The sequence below is a fragment of the Hippoglossus stenolepis genome, chromosome 16, assembly GCF_022539355.2.
Source record: "Hippoglossus stenolepis isolate QCI-W04-F060 chromosome 16, HSTE1.2, whole genome shotgun sequence".
Taxonomy (NCBI): Eukaryota; Metazoa; Chordata; class Actinopteri; order Pleuronectiformes; family Pleuronectidae; genus Hippoglossus; species Hippoglossus stenolepis.
The window spans coordinates 13,889,372-13,907,016 of record NC_061498.1 but is presented as its reverse complement, the minus strand read 5'-3'; the positions used below and the strand labels follow the sequence as shown (position 1 = coordinate 13,907,016).

The window sequence follows — 17,645 nt, the reverse complement described above, 5'->3', positions numbered from 1 at the left end:
TCTGGGTTATTTTTCTGAAACGTCAATGGAGAAAATGAATGGGAAATTTACTTGCTAAACCACAGTATTTCTAAAAGTGGGCTGTCACTGTAACGTTGTGCTGCTTTCCTTTTGCACAGCAGATTAAATTAGGCAAAAAATAAAAAATAAACATGGCTTCAATTTTCTTACACTTTTAAGTCCATTAGTGTTGAAGAGCAACCACTTTTAACTTAATCAGAATATTTCAAACCAAATCTGGCCTTGTGTCAAACACTAAAACACAACTGGCAGACGCTTCAGTGATGCTCCTGTTTTTTTCCTGCGATATTTGTTGGCGTTAATGTCTTCAAAATTACGTTTGGAATGATTTACAGATGCTGGTGCCATTAAACGAGGCTCCAGCATTCTCATTTGCCCCAAGTGTGCATGTGGTTAGCTTGTTACACGCTGGAGGGAAATGAATAAAATGATACAGAGAGGGATGACTGCCTCCCTTAGCAGCAAAGTAGTGCGGCCCAGCATAGCAGCCAGTGTCACATCCCATTTCTGCCAGGTCTGAGGAATGTCCAGTCCTTGACACTTGTCCAATCCAAGCTATCTCAAGCTCTCTCCTCCAGCTTCACGCCGGCTAATCCCTCCTGACACCTCACACAGCCCCGACAGAGAATCACTCTACCCTGAAAACAATCCAGCCCTCCTCCCTCCCCACCCTAAATCGGCACCAGCCCCCCCTCTCCTTGTGTCTGTCCGTCTTCCTTCCATTTCTCTTTACCCTCCCCTCCCCATCTATCCCTTCCCCATTACTTCTCTCTGTGGCCTACTCTTTCTCTTGTGTCTCCATCTGTCTTTGTCAAGCCATATTCTGCTCCTCTTCTATTTCGCTCAATCTTTCCTCCCCCTGTCTTTTCCCCTCCACCCTCACTTCCTCGCTGGGTATATCACGCCTCTGTTGATGAGAATCTGTGAAAAGACGCCACGGTCGAGGATGAGGAATAGCCTGCATTTCCTTGAGGACTCATCGGCATTCAGAAACTGCATTTTACTCAACTGGGGGATGTTGCCTAAGTTGGAGCGTCTTTATCTCTGAGCGCACCTTTACAGATGGAGAGAAGCTCCGTAGGATCACTTAAAGATGGGAAGGAGAGAGCGCAAACACAGACATCTTTCCCTCGAAACCCATTCACCCTAAATATATTTAACCTTTTTGGGGGGAAAAGAGAAATGAGGGACTGGTTGAAAGGATCTTTTTTTTTATGTTTCCACTGACGGGCTTTCGTTGAAATTCTAAGTTTAAGCAGTGCAAGAAATACACATTTCCAGGCAGGTTAGTTAGTCTCACGGAGCAAATGAGACCGTTAACAGATCATTTTCCCTAATTAGCGTATGTGGGATTCAAGAACTCTCGAGAGACAAGTCACTCAAAAAAATCCCATTTATTATTTAAATGTATTCAACAATTCCAAAAGATAAGATAGACAAACATGTCATAGATTTCATTTACAAGCTGTTTGTTCTTCTCATCATTATCTATAGAGCCTCCCCACCCTACAGAGCACAATCTCATTGGCTGCTGAGTAAAATATCTGTCATTGGCTGTAGCACAGAATAACTCTGAAAAAGAACAATGTAGCTATGGCACGGCACATGCTAAAATGCAGACACCCACTGGTATGCACAGATACATACAAACTCACACGAGCAGACACACACATGCGTGCGCACACACGCCCTCACGCTCAACACACACAAACGTGCAGTCATAATAGGCCAAGTCACTCACCCAATCAGTTTCATTCTCTAGCAAGCTGTCAGGCCGCCATGTTGAGTAAATATTACCATAATTCCTGTGTGTCAGTGAATATGCAGCTAATGAAGGGATGACATCCACTGAAGCTCAGAGACACTGAAACAGAAAAATTGCCCACTCACTGTTACTGTGCCTGATTGCCCCGTCTACCTCCCCACCGCCTTGCTCACTTCTGGCTCTTAATCTCTCAGTCTTTGTGACTTTCTCTCCCTCGCCCCCTCCTCGCCTCAGAAGCCAGATTTCTATTCCTCTTCTTTTGAACCGCAACCGCGCAGCAGGGAGGAAGAAAGCACGGGCGCTCTTTAACTTGGTTACCTCAGAATCTGAACTCTGATTTTTGCTGGTTGTGCCGTGTAGAGCATCTACGTGACTACAGCTAGAACATCGAAGAGACGATTTGAACTCTACTTTTAATCCAAACAGCAGCAGGACATTGTGTCTTTGTGAAACGTGTGCGGTGGTTTATGGAGAGGCTATTGTCTAGATGAGAGGTCTCTGTTGTCAGATACATTAGAAGGTACAGTGCAGAATATATTGTTATTCTCCACATGAACAATATATATAATAGCCTTGCTATAGCCAGTGATGGAGACAAACACCCGCTGCCATGTAATACTGACAGTCTCAAGTTAAAGAATTCGTTTTCCAGCAGTTACATCTCTGAGCTGCATCACATATAACATCTCACAAACCCATTCTCTCAGTCTAACAAGAAATCTTCACACTGGACAAATATATTCTATTTTTTTAAATCTCATTTGTGTAGAGTATTATGCTTGTCTACAAAATAAAAACACAATCTAAGGGATATTACACGGAAACAACACTACAAGTTTCAGTCAATGGAGTCCACTGACAGTACAGCCGACTGTTGCCGCTGTGGAAAGAAGAGGTGAGATCATCCACTTTTGCAGGGTTTTTCATTTTTGTTGTTGATATTTCTGTGCAATGGAGCAGGGCTGAAGAGGAGAGACTATGAAAGCGAGGAGGTTCTGACACGTCGGCATTATGTCGAGGAGCGCAGAAAAACCAGCCCACTTCCTCCCCACGTCCCACTCCTCCCACGCCGCCGGCCCGTCCCCTCTCAGTGTGTCCTTCGGGAGCTTTGCATCCAGGCTCGGCTACAGAGCCTGGATGCCGTGGCTTGATGGATACGAAGCAGAGGTGTCCGTGATGATGGAGAGATTTAGGAAAACTAGAAAGGATTCCGGCTTTTTAACACACACCCACACCCCCCCAGTCGTACAACTCTTTCTCTCAATCACTTCCCGTCCGACTGTCTCTGTGTGCCTGTGTGCCTTCAGTCTGCGTAAAGGATGAAGCCAGAGAAGGTGCTGTACTTGTTGTTGTTGCCTCCATGGGCTTTGCCTCCGTCCAGTTTGATATAAACCTCGTCGCCTGCGTCCAGATGGAGGATGACGCTGTTGGAGGCGTAGTCATAGTTCTGGTCAGCGTCTTGGGCGATGGCGCTGGCACGAACCTGGAAGAAAGAAGGGGCAGACGAACATGTAGGAGAACAGGTCGTCTCGTTAGATATAGAACATTTGAGGACATTTGCTTAGTTCATTTAGGAAAAGCACTTAATACTCATTCTAAAGTCATTCTCTCACATATTGTCAAATACTCTTTTCACTATTGTGGGTTTGTGTAACTAAATCTGAAGCTCTAACAAACCTCTCAGGCTGCACAGTTATTTAAATACTAGAAAATAATATATTCATCCATCCATTATCTATACCGCCTATCCTTAAAGGGTCGCAGGGGGCTGGAGCAAATCCCACCTGATATCTATAATACATATATATTTTAATGATACAGGAACAAGATCTGCATAAAGTATATACAATCAGGCGAAAGTAGCAGGGGGAGCTGCTACAGCTTGGGAATAGCAGGCGGTTGCGTACACTCCTGAATATAAGTGCCACAGTTCTTATTTATTGATTGATTTATTCTATTCGAGAAAGCCCAGGACTTCAGATCCAGAACACCCGACAAGTTCAAAAAGTGTCAACATTTCCTGAAATCAGATCTTTAATCCGCATCTGCAACCATTTTTTTTCTCAATATCTATTGAAAATATATCAAGATATCGTCATAATTTATCGACCAAAAAACAATCAAGACCAACAAAGCTATGGATAAAAGAAATAGAAAACTAGAAGTCATGAAAAGGAAAACCAAAGAAAACCTAAAACTGTCGCTAAACTGAAAAATCACTTGCTGCTGCAGCCCAAAGGGAAATTTGTTGCTCAAAAAGAGAACATGTCAGTTTGGGAATACCCAAATAAAAACTATCTTTTCTTGAAATACCAAACCCCAAAGTTTTGCACTGGACACACCAATGGCGCAAGTAGTTCTTCATATTGATATTAAACCTACAGGAGCAACCGGAGGGTCAGTCAAACCTCAGGCCGTTCTGTCAAGCAGATTTATGGTTTCAATCTAGCCATCGGCCTTTCATAGAAGACCTAACATTGAGCCTCGGAACAAAAGGTCTGCAGGAGGAGAAAGTTTGAGAAACTTAACAACAGGGCTGACTCTGGGGGCGTCCGACTCTGGAGGAAATTACTGAGAAATACAATATAGGAAAAAACATCAAGGACGCCTGCTGAATATGAGCAGAGGTGACGCATAGAAAAGTGCAACGAGAATCTCTGGTATGAATTTGTATGATTAACAGATAAAAAAAGCAAAGGAGGAATTTTTACGTTTACCTCTGTCTGACTGTGTGTGTGTGTGTGTGTGTGTGTGTGTGTGTGTGTGTGTTCCCATGCGTGTGTGTGTGTGTGTGTTCTGGCTATTTGGAGCAGCTTCTAAATAACCTGTCCTGGCTAATTAAGACCTCCATCACAAACATGCTCCCTCCCGCTCGCTCGCTCTCTGGGGAGGAAAGTAGAGCTTCGGTGCCAAGTGGGCGCTGAAAACAATAGATGTGCTTTTCATGCATGTGTGTCGTCGCGTGAAAGAGATTAACACGGCGGTAGATCATCTGTAGGAATGACCTTGTAATGTTATAATGAAGTTGCATGTTTTTAGACACACGCACAACTTTTTGTACCAGTTGTTTTTGCTGAATGAAACTTAAAAAGTAAGGAGACTTACAGTGTAAGTCACACACTGGATGATGCCTGCATATGTGGTGTGCACACAGGTGAGCTTTTAAAATTAATAGTATTCCACTGATTAATACTGCACTCCTATAACATTATTAAATAAAAAATGGACTTTACACGCACCCCTCTGGATCCTCAAGAGGCCTTACGCAACTTTGAGCTTCCCAACACACGTTCATACAGGGTGAGCAGTGGAGGACCTCGCTGTCGTTTTTAGTTCCCCAGATTTAAGACAAGTATTGCATTTGTAAAGCACACACCTCCCCTGAGGCCCAACAGTGCATTTAAATTAAAACAAGCCTCATAGCTAAAGCCACATTTCGCTACACATTAGTGCTAGTTGCAGGTTTCTAGCCCTATATGTCCCCGAACAGCGGCTAAAAATAGACTACACCCCATGGAACCACATTTAAATCCACTGGATCCAGATTTTTATTTGGATCTGAATGAAACTGCACAAGCATCGATACCTAAATACGTTTCTTCATCAAGATTCACACATAATTCACTGAGAAATCCAGATTGTTGAAAAATGCGGCACAAGGGAGGATACTGAACAGTCGACCTTCAAATGTTGAGTTACAGTAACTTTGATCACCCAAAATATAAACTTTTTCACCCAGATGTAAACCCAATATGAAATTAAGTGACTGTATCCTCAAAGACATTGTTTCACCTCAAATCCAATGTGCGAGTTTACAGAGCAGAAGCAACAAAAATAATGTTCCACCCACCAAATGCTAATAGTCGGCTTTGTTTGTCAGCGGTATTGAACAGTTACTAACAAGGAGACCCGCATCAGTCACAACTTGTGTAGAATACAGTCGAACGGGAGGATCATTATTCTCTCCTGAGATGAAAAGGAAAGCGACTGTACATCCTTTAAAGCAGCCACTGGTTAAATAAGCCAATTAGTCACTTAGTCTGGTCACTGGGGTTGAATCAAAATCAATAATTCATGTGTGTTCCAAGTGTTTTCCTGTGGCTCATTATCGGGTCTCTAAAGTCCGCTCTGGCCCTGGCCTCGGTGTTTGCAGACAGCTTTAAATCGGAGCTTTGGGGCGGCCACACAGACATCATCGAGCATGCCCAACAATTCATTTTGGACAATTTAAATAAATATATTTAAGGTTTTATTCAAACAATCCACTTATTCCATAATTAATATCACCCTAATCTCCTTGAAATTATGTTTGGCGCTTTATGCTTCTAATTGAAGTGCTTGTACTCTCACTCAAACACTCTTTTTCTGTGGATTTTGTGATGAATCATTCTTATGAAATTGATACTCTTTTCTTTATTAATTCTAAACTCTCATCTCCTGTTGATTTTTTACCACAACCTGCTGTTGGGAACATACAGTTCCAGATGTGGAGGTTGTGAAGAGGCGTGCAAAGTTTTTTATTAAAACAGCAAATGTAAAGATTTTTATAAACTGAATATTAAGTAGTTTGAATCACTGTTACATGCAATAGATGGATTTGTATCAAGGGAATTATTCGTATAAATCTTCTGTTTTCAAGCTGCTAATGATAGAAGCATAAATCCGAAAATTCTTTCAGGGAAGATTTGAGTGAGTGAAGTGCTTCTCTCCACATCATCACAATGACAAAGAGGCAGACCTACACTGGAAAAAAGCATTGCTGTAAAAAGCATTTAAGTGCTAAGGTGCCATATCTATGACACCTTATGTTGAACCTGGATAAACCAGACTGTTTGTGTTACACACCATCACTTCACAACAACTCATTATATCCATCATAGGTGTGAGATGCAAATATTCATATTCCGCTGCCACAGCTGCTTCTCATGGTCTCTGTTATCTTCCACGATTCAACAATAAATACAGACATTTTCAGAAGTTTCCCCCAAAATGGAAAGTTAATTTAATTACTCGCAGCTAACAATTTATTTTTTCTATTAAACCATTAAGGCATTATTATCCTTTTGCTATCCAACAGATGCTCGTACCTCCGAATGATTTTCCAAACATAGACGAGCTGTTTTCTTCGCGTCGCCTTCAGCTCGCCGCGTTGAATTATGGAGCAGAGGAGCAAGGCTGACACTTCTTCAGCTTTTTTCAGCGACATTATTGATGGTTAGGTAAAAAACAACTCGAGTTTGTAATTGAAGGTGATGTGAATAAAAAGGAGCACTTGTGCGTTTGGATAGCATGAAGAATGCGCACATGGAAGGAGCATTTATTAATCGTTTTCAGGCTGCACAGAGAACAAGACAAACTTCTCCACTTCTATCGAAGCACCTGGCTCAGATGAGATGTCTGATCAGGAAAGAAAAGAGAAGATCTGACGTTTTTCTCAAAAGTTTTTAAAAACCACACCGCAGACTGTAGCGGTCGTGTTGGCGTGAAATTAAAGGCTAATCTGAATAATGAAATTCCGAGGTGAGGTTTTAAGATGCAGTAGTAATATATTCAATATTGTACAGTTTTTTTTTTTTTTTATTGTTTATCCTCCTGATTAAATCTAGCGCGGCTCATATCGATGTGCAAACAAAGCCTCCTGTTCTGATTCCGAGATGCCTGTGTCCAGTGCATATTAATATAATATGATGTGCCCTGAGTGTGCCAAGTCAACACCATCTTATTAGAGGTTTACCGCTTTTGGGGTTTGGCGGTGGCGGTAGCGGAAGCGGGGGCGCTGGTGATGTCGGCTCAGGTGGATTTGTCAGTTGGGATTTTAATGAAACTTTAACAAAATATTTGCCTTTACAGGTGTTCACACAGAACCCGGGAACCTCAATGTCAGAGATGCGTAATATAACTTAAATTATTATCCTGATTGTTCTTTAAGGAGCTAAATGTACGACTTCTTCAAGGGGTATGTTTCACGATTTTCTTTCTGACGGGCGGAGGAGGTACAAATATAACATCATCCTTTAGTGAGCAAAGCCCTGGTGGAAGTAAACTTCCCCCAAATCCTCATAGTTCTCTCACATTGATATTATTGTTTTGTTTTGCTTCTTTGCTCTAATGGTTTTTATCCCCTTCTGAGACTCTAACTGCCGCAGTCTAGGCCTCCTTCGTTTGCCTTCAATGATAAGCACGCATGAATAAAACCTCTCGCTATTTTTGAAATAATGATCAGGGAGTTTATTTATTTACTGTATAATTTTTTTTTTCTTTCTCTTTCACACAAAGAACTTGTTAGGGATATGAGCCAGAGGTTCAAATGTAGGATATGGCAGACGTATAGCGAGAGATGAGCAGGACTAACAGCCAATTGGCAGTGCGTGACCTTGACACAGAGTATGTAGAGCAACTTTGACAAGACAAACAAAGCATGAGGCTGTGAGCGCTGGCGCCAGCGATGGTAAATGAGGTGTCAGGCAATGTTGTCTTCCTTGTGGCTGCTCGTGCGTGTTTGCATCCGTCACTTCGTCAACGTGATGGCTTTGATTGAACAATATTCTGAGTGGAGACACAAGAAAATTCGAGGCTGCGCTCGGGCTTAATGGATGATGGTGTGCCTGGAAAAGTGAAGTGTGGATCCTCCCTTACTCGTGCGCTGTTTAACTGTGACTATGGACGCCGCAGTTATCAATAATGATGGTTTTTGTTTAAAGATGCTCCTCGGCCTTGTGGGATTTCCACTACAATCAACAGTTTCAATTGCAATTTATTTAAAAGATGTTTTACACCACTCTCATTTGGCAGCTGCGTTGTTACCATATTGTACGGTTGGCTGCTCTGCTTTCATTATAAGCCATTAAAGCGCACCGTCGATGAAACTGACGACAATTTGGGGCTCTACGCGTGGTGTCTGGCACAGGAGGAGCCTGCGGAGTCGCTCTGGGACAGTGATCTTACGAGAGGCTTTGTCACTGTGACAAGGACATGTCTCGTGGCTGCTCTGACAGGGATTTGTTGACTTGATGTTGAGCCTCCATTTTGAATCGACGAGTCTATTGGTCCTCTTTAAATCAAAGTGTACTGCTGTCTAATTGTGTTTGAACATTCCAGCCGTGAACTGCATGCTTAATAGCAGCTTAGATGGCTTGCCACTGCTATTGAGCCCGCTCCAACGTTTGACCGCACACACACACACACAAATACACACACTCAATGTGACAGAGAGGCAAACACGCACATCTATATGCCTTCCTGTGCACAGACACACACGTGGGATGCAGGTTTTAATGAAATAATGAGGAGGGCAAACCACGATGGGTTGCCAGAGAGTTGTATTATCAGATAGCATCGGGTCTCCTTACGTGGTACAGGTCTATTTGTTGGAGAATTTAAGAGAAAACATGATAAGAGGTGTGAAATGGTAACAGGAGATTTGCCATCTGTCAGACGAGAGTCGAAAAAGGCCTCCTGAATTAATTTCACCAGCTGTTCTCTTTGTACCTGCTCAGCCTCCTTTTGAAACGGGACGACTTTCCTGCACAAACCTCTCACTGTTTGTTAATGTGCTCACAGCGATGCTGGAGGTGAATCCGGCGTCAGACATTAGTTCATTAGTTTAGATCTAAGTGTTGCAGGAACCGTTAAGGGGCCCAGTGTAACAGGAACACAAAGCGGGTGAGAGGAAGACGGCTCCTGGAGATTGCACAGGAAACAGTGGTGGGAGAAAAATAGGCTCCAACTTTGACCTGCGATCCAGCCGGTCTTTTCTCTCCTGCGTCTGACTCATCACACCCCGTTAATTGGTGAGGTACGCTGTCTGCCTCTAGCACCAGCACCTGAACTCTGATCACTACTCGCCGCAGAGGCTTTAACTGTAAAATTGTCCAACTTTGTTCACACCGAGCGTGTTTTTCCAGTGTGCTTCCTAGTAACCCTGAGGCGCTTGGATTTTCCCTTTTTTCTCAAATAGAAAAGACTCCACTGAAAAATGAGGCAAAGTGAGTTTCCGTCTAAGTGTTGGATGATAGGCAAATTGTCAGCTTTGCTCTGACATGCATTATTCATACAGTATCTGATTCATCCTCTCTTACTAGGGAGAGTGTTGATGTTTTACCCATATTCATTTTAAAGGGGGGCAGGTGGTGTTAAACACACTGTGCCGTGCAGCAGACTGAGTCATTTGGAGCCATTGGCTCGCTGCTTTGGGAGGGGATGATCGTGGGTATCGCCCAGGAATGAATTTAGGGGACGGCTAAATGTCAGGGGCGTGTGGAGACACCGAGAGAGAGAGAGAGATGTTTGCATAAGAGGGCCAGGGGCACTTGTCTATCTCCCATATGGCCCTCATTATAATAAAGAAGCCTTGTGAGTCAACACCATTGCATCCTTGAGTCAGCTGGCCACAGGAGGAAACCCATAGCCTATTTTAAACTGTATGTTTTTTTTGTATCTCTCGGTACATGAGATTATACAGCAGTGTTCCACGAGCTGCTGCTGAATGTGAGACGCCAGCTGGGCTCTCATGCCTGTCTGTACAGCACAGTGCAAAATGCTTCAAAAGTAAATTGAATTATTACAGACAAGTGGTGGGCAGTTTTCGGGCAAGTTTAGAAACTTCACCAATAAATGATAGATTTTCTTCCCCGTGCTTGCCGATGACAGCCTGGTGTCATCTTGACATTTCCAATCTGTGTGGTATTTCCTAACAACATGGGCCAATCTTCATTTAATAGCCCTCGCACCTAATTAGGCCAGCTCTAATGTTCCACTCGGCAGAGTGTCAAATCCAATGTCCAATTACACAGCAGATCAAGGCCAAAGGTCCGCCTCCACTACCTCTCAGGCTGATTATAGAAGAAGTGCCACGATGTACATCACACAGAGAGAAACGGGTCTGTCAGAAGAAGGAAGGAGACACACGTGCATGCACATATACACTTAAGGGGATCAATACTGCAGGCAAAGAGGCCGAGGGACTGAGGGAGGCTCTCTCAAACCCTGCCTGTCTATTTCAGACAGAGTCTCTCTGTTGCGCCCGGCGGACACACAGAGGCCTCTCAGTGCTGGAGTCACACCACGATGACGAATAGCAGGGCTGAACATTACCAGAATGTTAAAATCAATCTTAAGTATTGCTGTTTCAGTGGAGATAACCCTAATCCAATAGTCCTTCATATTTTGTTTCCTATCATACAAATCTGTAAAAACCCCAACCCAGCCTGAGTGATAATCTGTTGAATGATTTCTATTTCTGTTATTCACACATTTCTTTGGAACGTGTGTCAATATCAAATCAAACAGAGCAGACCCTCGTCCAGATGGCTCATCTCCCATGTTTGATGTTTGGATCGACACCGCATGCTAAACACAATTTGCGGGTTTCACCTGGATACACTGCAGCGGGATAAACGGCCGTCATGTGCACCGGAGCTGAAAACCCCTCCTGGAGGTGCCTTCACGAGCGGAGATGGACTGAGGCGATCGCTTTGACAGGAAGATGACACGCGACTGAGCAGAGCTGAGCAACACTTAAGGTTAAAACAGAACCGCTGAAGAGACACTGAAGCGAGGCGAGCCCGAAAAACAAAAAACCTGAGAGAAGGAGGGCGCGCTGAAACCTATTCTGTTACAGTGCAATGCATCACTTGAGAGCGACGCGAGAATATTGATGGCGTTGTGTGTTGTGTGTAAATCGATTGGGTGATACCACAATCCAGATGCTCCATTGCGGCTCTTTTTTTTTAAAATAATGTTTCTTTTTTTAAGATGAAACTTTTTCTGTGAGCTCCCGCAGACCGGGCGTAGAGGAGAGATGGAGGGCAGAGCACAGTTGGGGTAAGGCAGTGGGTTCGGAGGTAGGGGGGTGCAAGGCCTGCGCGCGTGTGTATGAGCATGTGTGAATGTGTGTGTAGTGAGACTGCAGCAGTAATTGCCAGGGAAGAGCCATGTGCACGAAGGACGTTGAAGCTTATTAAAGAAGGAGACAGAGTGATTATTCACTATGGTCCTCTTGAGAGACTGACGCTGAAGTCATTGCTTTTAATTAACTCTGAAACGGTTTTGCAGATTAATAACAATATTAAGAAGGGAACGGAGAGGAGAAGCGCAAACACATCCTGGATCTGGTTCAAGCTTTTTAATTACAATTAAATAGACTCGATAGCACAATAGCACAATAACTATGTCTTTTTATGTCCTTCTTTTTCTCTCTCCATCTTCCAGTGCCGCCGATACATTTTCCATGCCACTGCCGCGTCTCTCAGGGTGATCGAGGCAGGTCGGAGTAAAGCGCCGATTTTAATGGCGAGAGTTTAGGGTTGGTGGAATACTTGGCAAGCGAGTAAAAGAGCAGGCGATGGAGAAGCCAATAGAGTTCGTGGAGAGGAACTTGGAAAGCAGATAAAGTGTACTGCGCTGAAAATAGATTTCCTTATTTTGTTTGTTTACCAGGAAGCTGACTTTTTGGTCTCGCTAGAAAAGTGTCAAAGTCCCGGGGACAATGCTACGATTCTTCTGTTGCAGTCTGGCAAGGGAAAAGAGGAAGTGGAGAGAAAAACGAGGAGAACCTATGGATGTTGATGTTGAACACAGCTTGGGAGGACCCCTGGAGTGGGAGGAGCACAGGCTGGATGGAAACAGCACTGCAGGGCCTGGAAACCCTCCGCTTCACTAAAGCCAAAAGATGATAAAATACTAGTATTGTCTGCAATTCCCTGGCCGCCCCTGCTCCACCTCACAGTGCAGCTTTTTGCAGCCTTAATGAGCTGCGACTGCAGGAGCCTTCGCTTGATCTCAGCACTTCATCAATGATGTAGCAAAAGCTGCCCCCAACATTTATAACCATTCACCGTCATTTATACAGATTGAGGCTTTGGGGCCTTCTCTGTCGACCAACGACCTAATAAACACCACAGCAAGTGCACTGCTGCCTGTATGCACGAGCTGCCTGCATAGGACAGAGAGAGGCAGAGAAGCAGTTACCACTTTATAAACATTACACAGGTCTCTGGGGATGCACACTGTGTGCGTCTAACTTAAGTACCTCCACACCCTCCTCTTGGGAGCACAATGAAGCGGGAACAGAAGGCCTTTTATTGGAACATATGTTCTTCTTCCCCTATTATACTGTATATCAATGCTTTTACGCCTACCCATAAACATTCCTGTTGAGTGAGACATTATATGTAGAAGGTGATCGCTGTAACTCTTTTTCTTGCTGGCTATGAACTTGGCAGAGGAGTTAACCTCTAGCTGCCTTGGCAAGACGAACAGATTCACGGAGCCAGTTGTTTTATCTCCACCTTATCATGGTGTCAGCACTTGTAATGTAAGGCCCCGGCCACTTTCTGCTGAACTGTTTATTTCAAATTCTCAGTTCCCCAAAAATCTAAACTTAAGAATACGAAAATGATCTGAAGCAGGTGGCAGCAGCAGTTGGTGGATTTGGATTTCAGGAGGTGGAGGTATTTGTGATGTATCTTGTTTCAAGGATTCATCTCTCTGATGATGGTGAATCAGAAATCCCAAATGTTCATGAAATGGACTATAAACAGGATTTCGTGTGACTTACAGAAACTGTGATATCATTCAACAGTTCAACATGTACAGGAAAAAAAATAATCTGTCACCAGCAACATTACTCATTAGAATACTGTTTATCTATGTGCGCAATTACCTTTTGAATATGAAGATGATAGTTTCAAGACAAGAGAGACATGTCCCTAAATGATCTGGCCATTTTTAACTCCCCTCTGTGTTACAGCAAGGATCTGTGCAGCAACTATGAGTGGCCATATTTCATGTTTTTTCTCAAAATGGTGGTCATCAGGTTTAAGAGTGAAGGACTAAGGATATGTGCATATATGTGTGATGAGCTGCAGTCCAGCAGCAGCGGTGGTGGAGGTGGTTGATCCACGGTGGTGAATCTGAAGCGGTTCACAGTTATAGTTAAAAGGTTTCAAATGTCGATTGAAAATGTCTAAACATCAGTTAATATCAAATTCAAATTTTGGGCTAATTTGTGCGGCGAAAAAATGCCTCCCAATACGAATAAGGATGTTTTTTAAGAAGAGCTGAAGTGCAGGTAACAGCTGAGCTCAGGTAAGAAGAGCGTTCTGTAATCCGTCCAAACATGCATTGCTTTGAAACGAGTTGAAGAAATAATTTAACGCCTCCCTCCTCCTTTCCGCGCAGCCAGAGCACAGTTCCTCCTACATATGGGTCATCAAAACATGAACATTAGGAAGGAAATGAACCACATCAGCTTGTCCAGCTGATTTGTTTGCTGATGTCACGCATAGTTTTGCTCTGAAAGCCCAGTCAGCAGCAGCCAGAGGAACACAGACTCACAGGCAGACGAGCTGCAGGCTCTCAGGTGAGCTCTGATGAAAGATAATACGAGAATACATTTTGGTAATATAATTTAAAGATGTGACTGAGCATCACTGTGGCCCCATGCATGTTATGAAACTCTTGTGTTGCCCAAATCCTCAAAGTGAAAGGGACAGATTTCAGATAAGTCTTGAAAATGCCTCGCAGCAGATTGTTTTATGCCTTTATTTTCTAACAGTGTCTTCAAAATCTATGGCATTTAAAAACTTAATTAATCACTGTATTCACACTCAGTTCAAGTCCACTTTCTGCAGATTCAGCCTCTGTACCTGCTCATATGTGTGGACACGTGTGCGTGTGAATGAGAACTCAAGACAGAAAGCAAGTGCGAGTATGATTTTGGCCCTCTGTCAAAAATAGAAAGAAAGGTAAAAAACCAAAGCTACGCCCTTGCAAGACACAAAGTGCAGCTGAGCTTGTGGAGCTTATACATTAGAGATGCAGGACAATGTGTGAAATGCAATAAAGGCGCCACTTTAACCTCTTCCTGTTCATGGTGCCTTGTTATATAATGCACTTTAACCCTGAATTGAACTCTCATAGCTTTTGGAAAGTTGTAATTATCAAAGTGACTGATTTTGATTGCAGAAATTTTGCAGGATTTGAGTGTTTAAAGTGTGACAGGCTGCTTCTTTTCAAATTTAACATGAATGCATTTAATTTTGAAAGCAAACTGATTAAGACCCAGTTGCAGCCACAAATCAAACAATGACTGCAAATAATTTTCATCTTCTTTCCTATTTTTTTTATTTGTCACCGGCAAAACGTTATTTCAAAGCCTCTTTGAAGAGAAACGATCTGACGGGCTGATCGGAAAGCTGCAAACTACACTGGCACACATGACCAACCTGAGAGGGACCCCGAGGGGCGCAAAACAAAATTAGCGCCCCATTAAAACGATGCATCAAAGAAGCCGTGAATAGATCATATAGACGTCCTAATGCATTTATCACGACTGCAGAGACCGATGGATGCAGCGGCAACATTATGCGGTGGGTAGGCACAGACACACAAAGTGTTGTCCAAATATTATCCGTGTAATTTCAATTTAACCCCCCCCCCCCCACCTCCCCTCGACTCCATACACCTGTACCGAGCGGACATGATCTGATCTAAAAGTTGAGTGTTTTGTTATAGAGACGCGTGCTTTCGTCCATGCAATATTTTTTTATTTTTAATAATAATAATATGAATAATGACAATCATGCGTAAAAGACAAATCTCCAAATACAATAGCGCACAACCCCTCCGCACATACACTCCACAAAACAAAAGTAAATGCCACCGCATCTCTACTCCACTACATTTTTTTTTAAATTCCTGCAACTTCTCATCGTCACTTTCAAGTCCAGCACTCCGACACAAAGTGGGGATTAAATTCAAGAAAATTAAAATCCAGCTCAGAGCAGAGGATTAAGAGAAAACACGGGACGCGCGATCGGTCTCCAAATTTTACGGCGTGAGGGCGCACAGACCGGCGCGCACACACCGGCTCACACCGGCTCACACCCACACCGTGACCGTCCCCTGGATCGCATCGCGGCAATGTCAGGACGCATCATGCGAGGAAGGGGACGCGGGTCGCAACCAGTCAACACGTCTTTATCTCCGGGCGCGCCGGGTGTCACAGCTGTGCGCCCTGGGCTTTGGAGGCGCACGGCAGATGCGCACGCTTGACTCGCAAAGTCACTTTTTATTCACTGGCTTTATGAAGACACACAAAAAAAAAACGCTTCCTGCAAATCTATGGATGTTTAGGACAGAGCCACAGAGGACGTGGAAGAGGAGAGTGAGCCTCAGAGTTTGACATGTTTACACTGGGGAGAGGGAACTTTGAAAGCACTAACCTGGCCGTTCTTGCAGAGGTCTGCCCACATGCTGGTGCCATCCCCTCCTCTCATCAGCACATGGTAGATGAAGAAGTAAGTGCCCGGTATGCTGCAGATGAACTTCCCGGCAAGGCCATCAAAATTGTTGCCCAGGTTGGTGACCACGTCGTCAAACTTGAGGATCTCATAGCCTTCATGGGGGTTCTTAAGCCCTGCGTAGAAGGCCACCCGAGGCACCGTGCTGTAGGTGGCTGTGCTGATAGCTCCATTTCCCCCCAGACCCAAAATCCCAGTCCTTCCCTGATCCCCTCTGTCACCAGGAGGCCCAGCTGGTCCTGGTGGCCCCGGTTCCCCCGGCGGGCCAGGTGGTCCGGGCTTGCCTGGCCGGCCAGGCTTCCCCTGTGGGCCCTGCAGTAAGGTGGAGGGTGGAAGCACGTTGCTGTGGTCGCTCAACGCCTCAGCCTCAGCCTGGAGACTGGTGGAGCTGGTGCTGCTGGCCGGAGTGCCCTTGTTCAGGTAGGGGTCGCACACCATGCGACAGGTGCCCAGCATCTCATAGTGGCTGGCATCTGTACCCACTGAGCTAACGAGCACAGGGATGAGGACCACCAGCACCAGGACCAGCATAACCCCGACGGCAGCCGCCACCAGGGTCTTCCTCCCGATGCTGAGTCGGGGAAGGGGCTGCGCTGCCAGCGTGGGTCTCCCGGGAGCAGCAATGGTGACTGCTTAGTGTGAGGAGCCTGTCACCGAGGAGAGGGACCCAGAGATCCCGAGAAGAGTTGCAGGAGGAGCGGCGAGTGTGTGAGGGTGAGACAGAGACCCACATACACTTGATACACCCCACTACTCTGCTCAGTCACACTTAACTAGGCAACCAGTCACTCACACATACAAAAGACTTAAGGAAGCCCAGGCATACAGAGGGAGACATTCAGCGTGTACTTACAAACACATTCTGACTTGTGGGAAGAAGAAGCAAGAAGGATGCAGAGCCCAGAGGAATGGAGTGAGAGACAGAGGGAGGGAGAGAGAGAGAGAGAGAGAGAGAGGGAGGGAGAGAGAGAGATGAGAGTGTGAGAGACACAGAGCAGTCACTGGGTCTGTGTTTGTGCATGTGTGTGTGTATGTGTGTGTGTGTGTGTGTGGTGAGTTTGTGGTGCCGGATTCTCAGGCTTGGCTTTATATGGCAATGCAAAGCGGAGCCCCCTCCTCCCCTCTGCTCCCCTATCGAGTGAGAGGTTGGTGTGGTTACGTCCCCTCTTCTCTCTCTCTCTCTCTCTCTCTCTCTCTCTCTCTCTCTCTCTCTCTCTCTCTCTAGCTCACTGAGAGGAAGGACTCTCATCCCGTTGCATTTCATTCTACCACTCTCCTGAACCACTGAGGAACCAACACAGCCCCCCCCTCTTGACCATCTTGCTCCTCTTCTTTCATCCCTCTCTCCTCCTTTCCCCCACTTTTGATGCCGTTTCTCACTCCCTTGCTTTCTCCTCTCTCTCATCAGCATCCAGCCTCTAAAAATAAAGACGGAGATGTGGAAAGACAGTCTTTTTTTTTCTTTTTCTTTTCCTGGACGTGGGCTCTAAAGATTCATGCGTACATGTGCACAGACACAAGACAACACTTAAATCTGCTAAACCAGCTCCTCCAAT

General features: G+C 44.7%; 1 protein-coding gene across 1 annotated transcript; it reads right to left on the bottom strand.

Moving 5' to 3' along the window:
• Positions 1-1,396: 1,396 nt before the first annotated feature.
• On the bottom strand, positions 1,397-17,215 carry LOC118123647 (C1q-related factor). Its single transcript, XM_035181152.2, has 2 exons — positions 16,012-17,215; positions 1,397-3,269 (listed from the first exon to the last, which is right to left on the bottom strand). Exons 1-2 carry the CDS (start codon positions 16,618-16,620, stop codon positions 3,090-3,092), a joined length of 789 nt encoding a protein of 262 aa, XP_035037043.2. The 5' UTR covers positions 16,621-17,215; the 3' UTR covers positions 1,397-3,089.
• Between the last annotated feature and the right edge of the window lie 430 nt (positions 17,216-17,645).

Excerpts from the sequence above, each read along its gene's own strand:
- LOC118123647 (XM_035181152.2), bottom strand. The coding sequence starts at position 16,620 with ATGCTGGTCCTGGTGCTGGTGGTCCTCATCCCTGTGCTCGTTAGCTCA. Across the intron at positions 3,270-16,011 it reads ACCTCTGCAAGAACGGCCAG|GTTCGTGCCAGCGCCATCGC; the intron begins GTTAGTGCTTTC and ends TCTTTCTTCCAG.